General features: G+C 49.7%; 1 protein-coding gene across 1 annotated transcript in view; it reads left to right on the top strand.

Moving 5' to 3' along the window:
- The window catches only part of Zcchc24 (zinc finger CCHC-type containing 24), a 52,894-nt gene extending 36,362 nt beyond the window's left edge, over positions 1–16,532 (top strand). The window contains exons 3-4 of the mRNA XM_005348705.3: positions 8,200–8,364; positions 12,777–16,532. Coding sequence (XP_005348762.1) covers positions 8,200–8,364; positions 12,777–12,890 — 279 coding nt within the window. The 3' untranslated portion in view covers positions 12,891–16,532. The remainder of the gene's footprint in view (positions 1–8,199; positions 8,365–12,776) is intronic.
- The last annotated feature ends 1,785 nt before the right edge of the window (positions 16,533–18,317 follow it).

Genomic DNA, 18,317 nt, shown 5'->3' with positions numbered 1-18,317 from the left:
AGCAGATCATGGTTCAATAGAAACAGCACCCAGAGCTGCCCAGTGCCCTCTTCACTGTCCATACCTGCAACACAATAGTGGAAACTGCCTTTTGGTTTCAAAGGGCTCCCACTCCCTGGGCAAAAACCCAAGCGCCCCCTGGTGGGCAGGAGGGGACTGCAGGTCGGGAAGTGAGTCGTTATTGCTTTCCTTTTAATGAGGCTTGCTCACGAGGAACAAGCCTTCATTAGGACAGAGTCTGAGCAGAAATAAACCCATCCACAGACCCATCCCCTACAGGCACATTTTGAAACCTTCTAACCTATTCCCTTGAGCTGTTTTTCATATGCTTTTCCTTTATACAGTATTCCATCTCTCATCCCTCCTTTCTCCCGAGCATTTTTCCAAATGTCTAACAAAACTCATTGTAACTTCAAACATTATATTTATTTGTTTGTGTGTGTGCGTGCGTGTGTGGATGTGCCATGGCACGTGTGTGGAGGTCAGAGGACAACTTTCAGTAATCAGTTCTCTCCTTGTACCCTGTGGGCTCCAGGGTCTCCAGGCTGCACCAAGCCATCTCTGGGATGGTTGTCATAACTGCCTCAAGGGCTGTCTGTTGTCATACACCCACTGGGAGCATCTGGGACCTGCTGTGGATTGTCCCATTTCTAGATTTTTGTTACCCTAAATAATGTGGCAGGAAGATTTTTGCAAATGCTTTTGGTCCGTGTATCACTGATCATTTCCTTAAGGGCACTGTAAGGCCTTTTTAAAAAGAGTCTGACAAGTTCTGGCCAGGATGAGCCTTAGAAATGGAGCAAGAGATGCCTGCCCAACTCCTGCTCCAGGAGCGACCGAGGGAGGCTTTCTCTCCGCACCCACTTCAGCGGCCTCCACTAGTTCTCAGGATCCAAAGGACTATAAAGCTAGAAGTCCTCTCAGAATTGCAAGGCTCAACTTCCTGAGCAGGGCAAAGATCCCTTCCGCAAGTTTCCTGATGGTTGTTTACCCAGCCTCTGCTTACATAGCCTTAGTGACAGGGGACTCACTACCTCCCAGCCGACCTCAAGAGATCTCATGAGCTGATGGAAAATCAATACAAACTCCATTCTGAAACTATTCAGGGGTGGAAGCCCCTCCCCCTCCTCTCCCACCCCTCCCCTCCAGCTTTGCTTTCTCCTTCCCAACTTACTCCTTCTACTTCTCAGATTGCCTTTCTGTTGCTATACCAGCCTCAGAAAAGTCCGAAAGCCCTTCCATCCCCAGCTCTGTCCTGGATGCCTTGCGAGTCCTCTGTCAAATCTCTTGGCTTCTATGGTACCTCGAGGACCTGTCTGTACTACCAGGAGTAGCTTCTGGGACCCACTGAGCCATGCCTGCACTCCTGGTAGGGGCAGGGTAGATGAGGTACTTAGCCTGGGTCAGGAAGCCTGCTGAGGCCTGGCAGCCCGCTTGACTGAGTGGTTACCCCTGCGGAGCTGTCTGTTGACATTTATGAGAAGAGTCCAGGCCTCAGCAGGGAGGGGACAAGGGAAAGGTGTCTGTTAATCCGCCTTCTCTCTGGGCTCTGGGCCCTCCCCCACTGGTCAGTATAAACAATGTCAGGACAGAGCCTTCCAGGAAGTGGCTCCTTGAAGCTGCCTGCCTGCTGGCCTGTGTCCCTTCCCTCTGCTATTACCTAAATTTGTCCTGTATGCCACTTCCACCAGGAGGCCCAAAGAATTTTCTCATGAAATCTCTGTTGAGGGGTTTTCTCTGTAGAGCTGTGGCAGGCAGAAGAGCTTGCTGAAACTCACTTTCAGCCCCTCATGTATACTCTGCATCCTGCTCCCACCCCCTCATCCTTAGTTTCACCAGCTGTCCTGCAGCCTTCCATGGTGAGTGGAAAGGCAACCTGACAGGTCTTGAACCCTGAGCACAAAGCTCAGGACACAGGGAGTGTACCGTAAGCACCTGGTCTCTTCCCGCCTTCCTTGTCTTCTGCCGGCATACATCCAAGCTTCTGCAGCCTTCTTTGGACTTGTTGAGGGTCCGGCTGGGAGAATAATCCATTAGGTGAAGACACCTAACACCCTTTCTTCTTAGGTTCCCTAGTCCTCTGATGCACGCACCTTAAGACGGCAAACTACACCACTGCCACACTGCCCTTTCATTTCTAAAATAGTCTCTTTCTGATTTTGCCTGGGCCTCAGCCCCTCCCTCTGCGTCATCTGAAGTACCTTGGTTGCTCTCTCTGCAAGGGAAGAGCCATGCCCCAAACACCAGTGCTCGCCGAGAGAGTGCCATGTGTGCCTGGACTGAGCTAAAGCACCTGCGAGGGTAGCAGGTGTGCAGTTCAGGCCTTTGATCAGCATCTGGTGTCCAGATGTGTAAACAAGCAGAGATACTTGTTGAGGGTCCCAGGTAGCAACAGGCAGAGAGGTTATGACTTAGGAACCTGACCTTGGAGTCCAGGATCTGAGCTTGTCCTGTGAGATGAGGTGTCTGACAAGGAGCTGATTGTCAGTCTGGCCTGTCAGCGTGGCACTGGCAAGCTGGGGCATCTGGGCCTATAGGAGGCCAGGCACCCCAACCCTGGGTATGTGGCAGACAACTCCAAAACGCCATGTTCTAATTCTGAGCTGTGGCCCTGCTCCCCGTTCACTTCTCGTTCAACTGCTTGTTTTCCCCTTCGGTCACAATCTATACCACATTACACATGTGGACTCCCATCACCCGGAATTCTGAGCCAGACACCCCGGAACATCAATTCACGGTTTATTTCTAATTCTGACCAGGACCCATATTTTGCTCCAAATGTGCTAGGATGAATGACCCCTCCCATTCTGTCCTTTGCTGTAGGTATGGTAGGCAAGGCCCAGGTTTTGAAGGCTCTGAGCAAGATGAGGTCTGCAGAACCAGATTCCAGAGCCAGACTGCCGGGGACAGGCCCTAAATCCACCCATCAGCTAAGCAAAATCTCTGTGACAAGACACCCACCTATTTGTGTGTATGTGTGTGTGCTTGCACTCATATGTGTGTGACTGTGTGCACGCATGTATGGTATGCATATGTATGTGAAAGTCAACAGACAACCCAGGTGTCATCCATCTTTCTCTTGAAGCAGGTCTTTAATTGGACCAGAACTTCACCATGTAGGCAGATGTACCAGAGCTTCTAGGGCTCTGCCTGTTATCACCATACCTGGGATTACAAGCATATATTACTACCCTGAGTGAATTTACATGGGTTCTCAGAGTCAAACTCGGGTCTACATGGTGGCACAGTAAGCTTTTTACCTATGGAGCCTTCTTCCCAGCCCCATCACCCTCCTTCAGCATACGCATACACCTTTGGAAACGGAGGCAGGAGAGTACGTGCGCATGACTTCTTATTTCGGGATAACAAAACCAAGGAGGCTATGGACACAGGCTGCTCAGAGCCAGGGTACTGGGTGCTGGATGGCAGTGGAGAGACTGACTTCAAAGGACTCAGAAAAGCTGCAAACTGGATACTCAAAGAGCTCAGCCTCAGAGGCACTCTCTTGTCCCAAGTGAGTAGAGCAGGTCATGACTGTGTGGGGTGCATCTCTCACAGCGCTGCCCTCTCTCAGGCCTCCCCAGTCCTCATTAAACCTGCTCCCGAGACATCACCATTCCTAGCAAGTCCAGTGACATCAAGCAGGGGACCCAAAAGTCAGGACTGTGATGGGCTTGCTTTTCCAAGTTTTGATCTTCACACTCAGTACATCTCTCCCTTTTTATTATTTTGCCTGGAACTCTAGTCAGACATCACCTAGTGATATGGATAGCTGGAAAACAGCAGCAATAAACGCACACAATTAATGTGAATTATTATCTGATACACTATTATCTGTACATACTGATACAACTTTGGATTAGTAAATAATAGTAGTGCCAATAATCCTCCTGTTCATAGGGTTTACCTGTATCATCTCACCTAATGTTTAGAATATTCTTTTAAAAGTTTTTTTGCAGATATTAATTATTTATATCTGTGTGTGTGCGTGTGTGCCATGGCGTGGATGTGGGGGGTCAAAGAACAGCTTATGGGAATTGGTTCTCTCCACCATGGGGGTCTCAAGGATTGAACTCAGGTCATCAGCAAGTGCCTTTACCCACTGAGCCTTCTCACTGGCCCCAAACACTCTCGGATAGAGTTACTTCCTCTAACCTTGTTCAAGATCACAGAACTAGGATTTGGATCAGAGTCTGCACCTGACCTCTAAACCCTGTTTCCTAAGTGGCCAGTCACTCAGGGTTACCATGGCAATGATCATCCCATAGCCCAAGCTTCCTGAACCTGATGGAGGAGGAGTTCTGGGGGTTTCTATCACAATGCAGGTTCTTGGATGGGGAAATGGCTCAGTGGGTAAAGTGCTTGCCATGTAAGCAAGAGGATTTAGTTTAAGCTCCAGTACCCACAGAAAGAGCTGCATGTGGTGGCACCTGTCAGTAACCCAGCTCTGGGAAAATGGAGACAGAAAGACTTCTAGATCTTGCTGGATAGCCAGCCATGCCAAGTCGGTCAGCTCCTGGTTAGTGAGGAACTGTCAAGAAAAAAAGAAAGAGAGAGAGAGAGAGAGAGAGAGAGAGAGAGAGAGAGAGAGAGAGAGAGAGAAAGGAAGGAAGGAAGAGTGAGATACAATGGAAGAAGTCCTTCTTGTTTGACCTCTAGCCTCCACACGCATGTGCACAGATATGCCTGCACACCCCACCCCCAAACACACGCCAACATAGGTCCCAATTTGCTGAATCTAAGGTGAGGCTCTGGATTCTCTCTCTAGCGCGTTGCCAGACAATCCTGTCACTACCAGGCAGGGTACCACGCTTAATGATGACATATAGAGCCTGGTTCAAGCCGCTCTCAAACTCAAGGCCCACAAGAAAGTTATGTGGAGAGAGTGAATGCTGACTTTAATGGTCAGCCTCAGCTAGAGAGATTCCCCGGCTAATGTGGGTCTGTAGCTATGGGTAGTCTCCCAGTTTAAAATTTTATGGTAACTAACTTTTAAAACATATTCTTTGAGCTGGCCGTGGTGGCACACGCCTTTAATCCCAGCATTCGAGAGACAGAGGCAGGCGGATCTCTGTGAATTTGAGGCCAGCCAAGTCTACAAGAGTTTGTTCCAGGACAGACTCCAAAACTACACAGAGAAACCCTGTCTTGAAAAACCAACCAAGGGGCTGAAGAGATGGCTCAGCGGTTAAGAGCATTGCCTGCTCTTCCAAAGGTCCTGAGTTCAATTCCCGGCAACCACATGGTGGCTCACAACAATCTGTAATGAGGTCTGGTGCCCTCTTCTGACTTATAGGCATACACGCAGACAGAATATTGTATACATAATAAATAAATAAATAATCCTTAAAAAAAACCAAACAAACCTCTTCCTTGAAAAACCAAACAAACAAACAAACAAAAAACAAAAACAAACAAAAAACATCCTTTATAAGTGCATGTAGGCTCACAGCAGCTTTACTCATGACAACCCCAACTGAAAAGCAGCCCAGTGCGCCCTATGCCATTGGCATACAATAGTTATTATTTGGCAGCAAGAGGGTAAAGTGTGGACACATGCTTCAGCAAGAAGCCAAACAAAAGGAAGAATATAAGCTGGGGAAATCCACAGAGGCGGATCATAGGAACCAGCGAGTAGCACAGGGAGTATTAGTGAGTACAGAGTGACTTTGGAAGGGTGACAAATATGTCCTAAAGTTAGGTTATGCCCATGACTGTACAGCTCTGAATATACTAAGAACCGTTGAACTGACTGTTTTCAATGAGTGAGATGCGCGTTATTTGGATCATATTTCAATACAGTTATCAAGCTGTGCAGGAGAGCTCTAGCTTCTTTCACATATAAAACACAAACCAATTTTCTTTCTGCAAATCAACAAGGAAGAGGTTAGGGTTGAAAAGATGGTCAGTGGTAGACCATCTGTTTGAGAGTACCAGAGGACAGCTTTCCCGTAACTCCAGCTCCAGGGGATCTGATGTCCTCTTCTGACTGTGCAGGCACACAAACAGACATACACACACATACACACACAAACATACAAACATGTATACACACACAAACATACACAAACACACACACACAAACATACACACAAACACACACACATACACACACAAACATACAAACATATATACACACACAAACACACATACACACACATACATACAAACATACACATAAACATACATACAAATACATACACATATACATACACACATACACACACAAACATACATATATACACACATACACACACACACACACACTTTTAAAGTTAATCCCCCCAAAGAGAAACAGTCCATGAAATATAAACAAACCATTTTTAAATACATGCAAAAATGTGTCTTCCTCATTATGAAAGATGTGAGAAGCCTTTGTACCTGTTAGATTAGTGATGCAACGGCTTCCCCTAAGATAGAAAGGTGCATTTCAAGACCCTCAATGGCAGGGCAGTGGTGGCGCACGCCTTTAATCCCAGCACTCGGGAGGCAGAGGCAGGCGGATCTCTGTGAGTTCTAGGCCAGCCTGGTCTATAAGAGCTAGTGCCAGGACAGGCTCCAAAGCTACAGAGAAACCCTGTCTCGAGAAAAAAAAAAAAAAAAAAAGAAAGAAAGAAAGACCCTCAGTGGCTGTCTGCTCTGGGCTGTAACTAGGCATTGAAGTTCTAAGCTCAAAATTTCTTCCCTCAGTTTCCCAACAGAGTAATTGTTCTCACCGAAGGTTTTTAGCAACCTCAGACTTTTTTCTCCCTTTCTTTATGATATTGTCTGGTTTCCCCTTTTGGGGCGATGGAAGCACGTTACGGCCTCTCCTTGGTATATGAGTTGTCTGCTTCCCCTACTCCTGTGATCCAGGGCAATTACTGTGCACAGTGAGGGCCACTTGAATACAAGCACTGTAGATCCTGCAGTTCATCTGGGAACAGCCAGTTACTGAATAGCTAATGGGCAGGTAGCATAGATAGCATGGACACACGGGCCGATGGGACATTGCTGTCCCAGTCACATGGAGAGTGTGCTCATCTTGTTCCTCAGAACTGTGCACAGTATAGAGCTCACATGGCGCTTATTTCTGAGACGGTCGAATCCTTTCAGATGGGTTGAGCACAGACAACTGCAGCTGGGAAAAGCAAGCATGTGGTAGGTGCAGCTGCAAACGAATGGGAGCTTTAGCTAGAACCCCGCTCCTGGGGATCTGGGGTGCGACGCTGGCGAAGCCTTGTGTGAGCAGAGGCAGCAGCAATAGACACTACCACTAAAAATAGTGCACATACCCTATGCCCCGGAAATCTCACTTCTGGAAATTTACTCTTCAAAGCCATGGAAGTTGACACATGTACCAAGCGCTCATGGAAGCACACTATGAGCTCTCATGAATTCTGCCGCCATGCAGCTGTGAAGCAGAAGACAGTCGCTACTGGGACAGAAATGAAGGAAACACCAGGATTAATTGGGTTGGAGATGTAGGCCAGGTGGTATAGTGCTTGCCCAACATGCACACAGCCCTGGATTCGATTCCCAGCATACCATAAAGCAGGTATGGTGGTACAGATCTGTAACCCCAGCCCTGGGAAGCAGGGCTGGAGGATTAGAAGTTCGAGATCATCTTTGTCTATGTTGTAAGTTAATGCCAGACTGTGATACATGAGACCTTATGTTTCAAAAGAAAAAAACAAGTAAGAGGCATGCGTGTCATCTGTGTCTGTCTGGTGAGTGACAGGGACCTAGACAAAAATACTGATGCCCCCAGAGACTGAAAAAGAGGGTATTTTTTCCATCTTTCACAAACACTGGAAACTGAGACAGGAGATCTGAGTTCAAAGCCAGCCAAGAAAAGGACTGGCTCCATGTAGGGAAGCGCACAGTTGGCGCAGGGGGCAGCGGAGGCGATTCCCTTCCATCAGACACTAGTTTCTGTCCTTGTGTGGTCACATCCCTGGTGGGACAAAGCACCTGTGCCCATCCTGCTGCCCCTGCAACATCTGAGATGAAAACGTAACTCCTTAGAAGCCTGCACCTCACTGTCTCTGTCGTGGCGTAAATGGGGAGCTCCGACCCCTAGGATTTACAGGTGTGGTCTGGAGACGACCATCTTACTTTCTAGATTGGTGGCAGAAGGGCAAGCTTATAGGACAGGATGCAGACTATGAAAGCTGAAGGCCAAGGCCCCACTTACTGTATTTACTTCCTGTCCTCCAGGCACGTCCCAAAGGCGAGGGGCTGACCCCATACCAAGGCAAGAAGCGCTGCTTTGGGGAATACAAGTGTCCCAAGTGCAAGAGAAAATGGATGAGCGGGAACTCCTGGGCCAACATGGGGCAGGAGTGCATCAAGTGCCACATTAATGTGTACCCGCACAAGCAGGTGGGTGTGCAGGGCCTCTGGGCGAGGGCGGAGCTAGGAGTGGGCAGCCTGTAGTGGGTGGGGCTTGGGGGAGGGCTGGCAGGGTGTTCTCTGGGTGGGGTAGGCAGAGAGGGTAGGCTGACTAGGACAACCCAATTTCTACAAGGTGTCCAGCGTCGGAGATCCGAGGGTTGCAGATCTGAGGGACTCACATAAGATCTTGTGACCCAGGCAGAGGTCAACTCACACTCTCAGGGCCAGGGGAACCGGACACCCTGCAGTGTTCCTGTGTGCCCTAGAGTCTGGCAGGGCGGGCTACTGGTCCCATCTTGCCAGGCTATCCCTCGGTCATTGATGGCTCTCTCTGCCTTCCTCCGCCCCACATCCTACCAGCATGACCTGGGTGTAGCCTGCTGACCTGTTAGTCTGGCTCTACATAGAGGGGCCCAGTCTAGAAGAATCTTTCAAGAGCTTGAGACTCCATTTTTCCCAATCACCATCATCCAGCCAGAGTTTGTTGAGTGCCTACTGTGTGCATTGGGGAGCCTGACGCACAAAGGATTTGTACCATTTACATCCATTCCAGATGAAGTTCTGGGCTCCTGGGCTCTCTTGCTTCTGTGGTTTGAGCTTTGGGAATACTGCCTCCTTGTTGCACTGCAGGAGGCAGTGGAGCCAGGGGATGGAGAAGGGCTCTTGCCCCTCCCCCAGGGCTGACCTGGGCCACCTCGTTCCTCTGAGAGCCCCTGCCTCCACTACATCTGTTTCCTGTTAGGCTCGGACTGTGTCTCCCCGAGACAACCCAGCTCCCCCAGAAGAGAAGAAATGCTAATGGGCTTTGCTTCCCTGCTGGGGGCAGGGAGGCCTCCCAGATCAATCCCAGCTGCTGGGTGTTTCCTTCCACAGAGGGGAGTCATCCTGACAGCTCCCCCAAGCTCCCTACTGGCAGCCTGCAGCTGTAGGCTGAACACCAAGGCCAAGGAGAAGAGCAGTTCAAAGGAACTAGGGCTGGCCAGGAGGGTCAGGCAAGAGCATTTCCCAAGGATTCAACCAATGATCCTGCCCCTTCAAAATATTACTGATCGTGTACAACATCGGTTGTGGTTTCCCGTGGGCCAGGTGCCATTATAACCGCTCTCCACTACAGCCCCATTGGACACATTCTCTGTCAGATATATTGTATGGAGGAGAGACAAGCAGAGATGAAATGATTTGCTGACGGTCCACACAGATATTAGGAAGTCTTTGTGGAACTCTGTGGTTATAGAACCACCCCCCTCTCTCTCTCACACACACACACCTCTAAACAAAGACAGCACCTGTCACTAACCTCTAGCGCAGGCTGCAGAAAGGCAAGCTGAGGTGGCAGCTCTCAGTCAAGGTATGGCAGAAGTGCTGTTCAAAGCAGCTTGACTTGTGGTACCATGAGCCGAGGACACACTGCCGAGGAGCGGTTTCCCAGAAGGCCCTTCAAGCCTCTCCGCTCTCCTCATTGACTCAGCCCTCATCCCTGGAAGCGCTGGACCTCTGTCAACCCCTGGGATAACACCCAGGAAAGCAGTGCCCAGCGGGGTGGGCAGAGCAGGGCAGGCACTAGTGAGTTCTCAGGGGCCAGGACCACTGGGGTGGGAGCCGCCTCATAGGAAAATGCTACTTTGGAGACAGACAGGGATCTGGAGCAGGCTAGAAGAGCACATGAGATCTAGAGCTAGTCCCGGGATGGGGACAGGCAGCATTCCCAACAGTGTGGGGCTTGACATTCATCATCTCCTCTCTGGAGGCCTCTGGACAAGACTTCTAAATAGCTTAAGGTTTCTTCATCTGTGGTAAGCCACCACTCCCGTGGAAGCTGTGCCCTTGAGGCAGTCTGAGTTACATGGCCTGACCACACAAAGCCCAAACCAGCAGGAGTCAAGGCATTAGAGGCTGGTTCACTCCTGTCCCTCTTTGCCCTACTAGAAGACTGGTTCATGGAGGCTGGGGGTAGTGGAGTGTGGGAAGCAGTGGAAAATGGCTAAACATCAGCTTGGGTTTGGTGTGAGGTAGGTCAGGGCTCCCATAGCCATGCCTTTCTTTGGGAGCCCAGCAAAGAGCACAGGAGGCCTTGGATACCTGGGACCTCCAAGATGAACACATAAAGATCCAGATTCCAGCTCAAGATGGAGTCCTTCAGACAGAGCATACAATGACCTGGGGCTGTGCTCAGCCAGCAGAGACTCAGTTTCCTGACCCTGGGGACATGCAAACTCATAAAGAGAGAGATTAGTGCTGGCTCCCATTCTCTGGGACATCTGGAAAGGCAGGGGGATCACCCACCTCCTACTCGGATTGACCCTATGTCACTGCCCCCTCCCATTAATATTAAAAATAAACAAAATAAACCAGCACCTTGAAGGACCATTCCTCTAGCTAGTCTTTGCCTTCGCTAGGTTTGCTGAGAGCAACTCCCTGAAAAAGGCACCCCCTTTACAGGAGGGAATGAGATGGGGTCCGAGGATGGTCAGGTGGCCAGGCCAAGGCCACATAGCCAGTGTCTGGAGGAGGAGTTCCTCCCATCTGGGACCTGCAGGAAAATCAAACTCTTTCTCCTTTCCCCTGCTGGGATAGAATAGGTGAGGCCAGTCCTCTGGAAGGCCCTTAGTTCCAAGGCCTGGCTCTCTTCCTTCCAGTTCTTTCCTTTGTAGCTAAAGCTTTAAAAGGCTGAGTTTATAGACACCCACTTCCGGGGCAGCTAAAAAGTAGAATCCTGTCCACCTACAGCCTAAACCCTCAGCTTACAGAACCATCCGTTCCCTTTGCCCAACTGCTTTGTGTGTCAGCTTGGGTCAAGTCCCAGACCATAAGGGGAAAACAGCCTGCTGCTGCTGAGGACAGTCTACCCTGCTGGGCATGCCACTGGGACCCAAGGGTCTTTGCTTCAAGCCCCACGTCAGTCTATAGTTTCTGCTCCCCTCTTTTTGCCAGCTGGCTTCCAGCTGGCCCTGACCAGCTTCCTCTGAGCCCCCCAAGTCCGTGCAGAGAATCCTTCTGCAGACAGGTGTCATTCTGGGGGTGGAAGGACAGAGTCGTTGTTGCCATTTGACATGCTGTGCACTCCGGAGCTGCTCCTCGTGATCTCTGCAATGATTACAGGTCTCTGCTGACTCTTGTGGGAAGGGTAAGGAGGGAGAGCAGGCAGGGAAACCCAAAACTGTCTAAAGTTCAGAAACCTAAGGGCTGGTGAGATGCCTCAGGGGAAAGGGTCTTGCCACCAAGTGTGAAGACCTGAGTTCAGTCCCTAGGACCCACATGGTGGAAGAAGAAGACTGACTTCTACAAGTTGTCCTCTGACCCCCACACTCAGGCTGTGGCACACATGCACACGTGTGAACACACACACACACACACAACACATACACAAGTAAATACATGTAATTTTGAGAAAGGTACTTGTGTGTGCCTAATGCAGCCCAGGTTACCAACAGCTAGCCTCTCTCGGGGTCCTTCCAAACTTTGCAAATAAGCACTGTAACAGCCTGCTTTACAGACGGCAGGAGCTGCACAAGTGGTGCAACAGGCCTGGCAAGGTGCCTCCTTTTTCTCAGTGAGGCAGCTGGGTGCGCCTTTAACCCAGCACTCAGGAGGCAGAGGCAGGTGGATCTCTGTGAGTTCACAGTCAGCCTGCTCTACAGGATGAGTTCCGGGACAGCTAGGACTGTTTCACAGAGAAACCCTGTCTCGAGAGAGAATAGAAAAGAAGAGAGAGAGAGAAAGAGAGAGAGAGAGAGAGAGAGAAGGAAAGAAAGGAAGAAAGGAAGGAAGGAAGGAAGAAAAAGAAAGAAAAAAGAAAGAAAGAAGAAAGAAAGGAAGGAAGGAAGGAAGGAAGGAAGGAAGGAAGGAAGGAAGGAAGGAAGGAAGAAAGAAAATAGCTCTGTTTAATAGTCACTCAATAAATGGGCAGACACTGGGACAGGCGCTAGGCTTGGGTTGGCCCCAGGCCCCAGACTGGCTTTCTGGAACTAAGAGCTGTTGCCCCTTGGGTTGAAGTGTTGTACCCATGTCCAGGATAATCTTTTGAGTCCCAAGGCCACTGGAGTGACAAGGGGACAGATGTGAGGTGGGGTTTCCTTCACCTGAGACTCAGTTTCTTCATCCAGCAGATGCCTTTGCATCCCAGTCCTGCATTGGTTTTTGGGCTGGATTTGGGAGCTCTCTGAACTTCATTCAGGGGACAGTTGCCAAGAGAGGACTGCAGATCAAGCAACTTATCTGCCCATGGTTCCAGGTCTAAGACCCTGCCTTGACTCTAGGCAGCCCAGAAATTTTACCTCAGCCTCCTGGACACGTGTCTGCAAATGGGCAGAAGGTGGGGTACCAAAGTGTTGGCTGAGCTTCCTCCGTAACTGCCGGTCCTCTTCCTCCTCCCCTCGGCCTGTTCCTTCTTCTCTTTGCAGAGACCCCTGGAGAAGCCTGATGGCCTGGATGTGTCTGACCAGAGCAAGGAGCACCCACAGCACCTCTGTGAAAAGTGCAAGGTCCTGGGCTACTACTGTCGTCGTGTGCAGTGACCTTGGCTGCCACTGCAGAACCCCTCAGCTACCACCTCCCTGTGCTGCCCAAGGGGCTGAATGTCCCTATACCTGAGAAGACCTCACAGGCCTGTGGGCTTACGCAGAGGAGGCTCATGTCCTTGTCTCATGTGCTAACTGTGTGGCTGACTTGCTCTGGACAGGGTGCGGAGACAGGAGGTTCAGGGACTCTTCAGCATAGGCCTGGACTCTGTAGAGGGACAGAGGCCAGCAGAAGTCTTGGTATTCTCACAGGCTCTCTTCCCAAGTGTCTTTGGGACTGAGTGGCTTTGTATCTGCCACAAGTACACCAGTGAACTGTGAATCCTGAGGCCTGTGGGAAGTCTTCCCTCCAAGACCAGCCAGGTCCTATCCCACCCAGAACCTTGCGGCTTGCCTCCTATGAAAAGTCACTCTGGGGAATTCCTGTTTCATTCCTAATCTGTAGTCACAGAGGGCAGTTACTTTTTCTAGCAGCTGCTGAGGAGTGGTTGTCTGTTGGGCCCACAGTGAGTCCCAAATCTGACCACCCCTGACGTCACTGAATGGTAGCTAAATACAGCCTCCCCTGCCAATGGAACTGGCAGGCAGGGGGACATTAAACATCCTAGGAATATCAGGCATCACCTCCCATGACCTCCCCCAGACTGTCCCGTAGGCTTGGGTTCTATCGGCTGCTCTCTTCTCATCCTTAGCCTTCCATCCATGTCAGGGATGCACTCCACAAAAGCTGCAAGCCTGCTTCAGCATGGAGGATGCAGGTCTTGGCATTCTGGAGCTACTTTATGCCACCTGGGACAAGGGCATCTCATCTCCAGCCTCAGTTTCCCCACTCATTAAGTGAGAAAGTGCCACCAGAGGCCCCAGTGAACTTTGGTGTTCTAGAAGAAAGATGGTTGCCTCCGGAACACAGAGCATCACTGGGGGGGATGGGATGCCCCTAGCCAACCAGGTGTACTGCCTTCTAAACCTCTGCTCCTGGTAGCCACTTAGGCTGAGTGATGCCGGGTCCTCTCCTGCAACCATCCTTGTCTGATGGTTCCAATCCCCTGAGAAGATGGAAGATGATCCCCTTCCCGGCTCTCCTCAGCCCCTCACACTGGGCAAGTCTAAAATGAGCCACAGAATCTCTCCTTTGGAAACTGGGGATAGTGATTCCCTACTTTTCCAGGAAGGCAGAGAAACCTCCTGGCATGTCACATGGCCCGGGAGGACCGCTGTCCTGGCCAGGGTCAGCAGTGCTCCCCTCTCCCTGTGACAAGCCACATTTCTCTCGTCTTTCTCCTCTTCACCAGCTGCCACGACTGAGTAGCTTGACTTTGCCCCAACACTATGCCATTATGGAGAAGAAGAAAAAAAAAGTCAGACCATGAAATAGGCCTGAAATTCAGTGTTTACACATGGTGCCCAGTTGCCCTTTGTTTTCAAATGAAGATGCTTTGTATGACTGAGGAGTCACAGTGAAGTGTTAGCCTAGGGTCCAGGGAGTGAGTGGAAGGGATGGGCAGGCGTGTCTGCAGCCAGATAGCTGCAGGATAGATTTTGGGAGAACATACCCTCTGAACATTTAACAAAGGTATATCTGTGGCAGTCCAGGGCACTAGCTGCCACCCTGCTGCCTAGGAGTGGCATACTGGGCTGCAGACTGTGAGCACCCAGCACCAAAGACTCTCTTTGCTGCCACACTAGGGCCGCCCCATGCCAAGCTTCCGGTCGCGTAGGAAAGGGGTGTTTCTGCCAGTCATCCCACTGGGCCCCTAAAGAGAGTGTTTACAGCAGTGGGCATTGTGCTGTGTCCCAAATGAGGACACATTAGGCATGGCTGAGCTGGGGCGAAGATTCAAAGAGCCCAGCAACAGAGGAAGTGGGGGTAGGCAGAAGGTGGGACAGGTGACCATTTTGGTCACTGTACTGGTGCACATCCAGGCCCTCTTGACTCAGGCAGCTCCTCTCTAGTCTTGCCTTGCAATAATTTGGCTGAACTTGTGATCTTTTTGAGGCAAGCAAAAGATACCACTATCTAGGCTGGGTGCTGGGAGACTTAATGCTCAGAGGGCCTGGGAGCCCAGGAGACGAGAAAGTGTGTGGTTTTACTACATTCAAAAGGGACAATCGCTTGCAGTCAGTAGATCTAGCGATCTAGTTGAGAGAGAATGGTGTTTACCCCATATGAAGTATTCAATAGCTCTACTTGTGAATTTGTATTTATTTTGAGTTATACTTGACACAGAATTCTTTTTTTAAAAAAATGCTATGTGTGTATTTTGGGAAAAAAATTCATAGATGTTAAAAATTCCTGCACGGTTACCAGTTTTTCTTGGGACACTGAACTTAGTAGCCTCTCCCCCCCAAATTCTTCATAGTAACTTTTGTTTGTATATATTTGAGGGTTTTTTTTTAGAGAAAAGAAAAATAGGATTGCTTGATATTGTTGAAATTGAAAACAACAAGAAGAGGCATTTTTTAAAAATGCCAGTGCTTTTGAGAGGACAATCCATATTGAGTGGATTTCTAGATGGAGTTTTGCAAGTCTGGCTGATCTGTAAGAGAATAAATAGTGAGAACTTTTCCTTTTTCTTGTTATTTTTTCCATGCTTTGGTCTGTAAAAAGTAGGCAACTGAACTACATTAAGAAGGAAATATTATCTACATAGAATTATTATATGAAGTTGGTACATAATTCTAACGAGGAAAAAAACTTTGTAATCCATTGAGCTATGTTGTTTTTTTTTTTCTATTTTGTTTTCCTTGGATGAAAATATCAGTATTAAGCAGCCAGTATATTATTCAAGTGTTTAGACTTATTAATATGCTCTTGTCCTGTATTTATACCTTTGTGTATTTTGAAAATATTGCTTTGTTAAGGGGAGTTACCAATGGACAACATGGTAAAAAGGGAACAGAGATCCTTTGCGCCTCTTGCTCTGAGGTTGGCAGATGGTATTGTAATCTTTTCTCCTGCACCTTTCTGTCATTATCTTGTTATTATGGTTTTATTAATTTTTTTAAGGGAGAGCAGGAAATGGGCAAGGGAAAAGGACACATTGGATGAAAGAGTCCTTTGGTCTGCTAGCCCATTGGCCTTGCCAGCGAGACCCAACCAGGTACAAGAAAACAGGAGGCAGGCTTCCTCCTCGCCTGCCCGAGCCCTGACTCCCAGCCCCATACTCTTTGAACTTGGATCTGTTCACCTGAGCCCTTACACCTGCCTTTTAGCATCTAATGGACTTGAATCTACTCTAAACAAAAGTCTAATCCAACCTCACTACATCGTAGCCAGTGCAACAACTAACAGTGATGTAGGGGGTGTCGCAGCTTCTGGGAGGTGGCAATGTGGATCATCGTTTGCTCTCATGGCCAACTTCTCTGTACCAACCCCTGCACCCCCAATAGGTGACCCTGTTCATGTTTGTATCTGTTCATGTGTGTGCATTCAGCTAAGAAGACAAACAGAACCCGTGAGCCCTGCCTGGAGGGTGCATGGAGAAGGCTCCTGACTTCCCTGAAGGGCCGGCCTCGGGGTGGCATTCCGTTGTGTGCCTTATTCCTGAAGACTCTATATACGGCTTGCCTATGAAAATATAGCCTTTCTGTGCTGTATTAAAAGAACTTTGGAAAGAAGGAGGCTTGTGAGTTTGTTTACAAGGAGCATGGGGGAGGCTGGAGGTTTTCACAGATGTGGGACAAGGCAAGGGTGGGAAGAACTTGGGCGGCATTTAGTTCCCCCAAGTCTGGTCGTATTGTCCTTGCCCTGCCTCCACCGTTGCCCTGCCTCCTCCCAGTCCCTTTGCCCTCAAGTGAATGCTCTTTCTAAAGTGAGGGCTCTCCCCAAGCGGGGCCCCAACTGGGTGAGATTGTCAGTAGATTAAGTCACACATTAACTCCGATGGACTCCCACTCCTGGGTAACCATATATAGGAGTAACTTAGTCTCCGAGAGTTCAGCCCTGGGCTCTGATGTGCCTGCACGTGTTTGAATGTGAGCCCGGGATTGGGGTCCAAGACACTGGCTATCACATGCAAGCAAGGGGAGAGGGAGCAGGGAGTTCCTTTGATCAAGGCCAGGACTGGACAGGGCTGTCACAGGTTGGCGTCTGTAGGAATAAAGCACCACCCGGAGAGGCTGCTTGTCCATGAAGCCTCTTGGCCAAGCATCGGTACTTCCCTTCAGTCTTGCTGTTCACCCGTCACCTACAGAGACAGCAATGCTAAGACATTGGTCTGAACGTGTCTTTGGGTTCTTAAAGACCCCTGGGTGCACTGTGTACCCTGAGCAGCACCTGGTCTGAGGAATCCCCTTATGGTCCTGGGGGCACTAATAGTACTGTCAGTGAGGGGCTGCTGAAGAGGGGGCCTTCAGTTCCTGTCTGGAGCCAGCTTACTAGCTAAGACTACTGCTGCCTGGTGGGCAGGGGATAGGGAGTAAAACTGGAAATCCCAGTTTTGAGTTTTAAGTTTCCAGGTTACTAAATTTAAATAAAGTCAAAGTGCATATGTGTGGGCAAGCTCCTGCCTCCAGACCCTGGCCTCCAGATGGGGCTAAGAAAACTAAAGGGGAGGGGATGGGACCAGCAACAACAGAGACAACTAACTCCAGAAGCAAGAGCCTTGTCTAATTTGTGCTGTAGGGTGAGCCCTAGAAGTCACCAAGTCTTTTCCTTCAGAGTAACAAGGAGAATTCCTGCTTATCCTTAGGTGTGTAAATACCAGGCAGGCTGGGGTCTGCGTGGAAACAGTATCAGTCCAGCCAAGCAGGTGAGTGAAGGGGACCCCACACCATAGCGTGGACAAAGGACAGAATGAATCTTTTTTTTTTCAAGACAGGGTTTCTATGTGTAGCCCTAGCTGTCCTGGAACTAGTGTTGTAGACCAGGCTGGCCTTGAACTCATAAAAACCTGCCTGACTCTGCCTCCCAAGTGCTGGGATTAAAGGCGTGCGCCACCACCACCTGGCCAGATTGACTCTGTGTATGACCCCGCCAGCTAGTCACATGCCAACTGGTGGGACCTCAACTAGCACCTAGAAGAATGCCAAGCAGAGAGCGCCCTGTCCTCCCCCATCACCCATCCCTCTGAGGCCCCACTCCCTCAGGGGAGGTGACCTCTCGGTCCCACTGTCTGCTGTTTGGTCAGCAACACTTAGTTCACACTACATGAGTGAGTGGGAAGGGGAGTGAGTCTTGAACCCAGGATCCCTGTGCTATCTGCCCAGCCTGAAGCTTCCAGGCTGGCTTTCAGTTTTCTGGCTTAGCCTCCTGTCACTTGCCCCCGCTCCAGTGTGTGTGTGTGTGTGTGTGTGTGTGTGTGTGTGTGTGTGCGTGCACGTGCATCATATGTGCACTTTGGGCTCCATGGAAAGAAAACAAACCCAAAGCAAACACAGGATGGATTTCGACACTTCCCGAAACTGTGGAAATCAATAATTCCC

Source organism: Microtus ochrogaster, chromosome 6 (genome assembly GCF_000317375.1).
Source record: "Microtus ochrogaster isolate Prairie Vole_2 chromosome 6, MicOch1.0, whole genome shotgun sequence".
Lineage (NCBI taxonomy): Eukaryota > Metazoa > Chordata > Mammalia > Rodentia > Cricetidae > Microtus > Microtus ochrogaster.
This window is presented reverse-complemented; position numbering and strand designations above follow the sequence as displayed.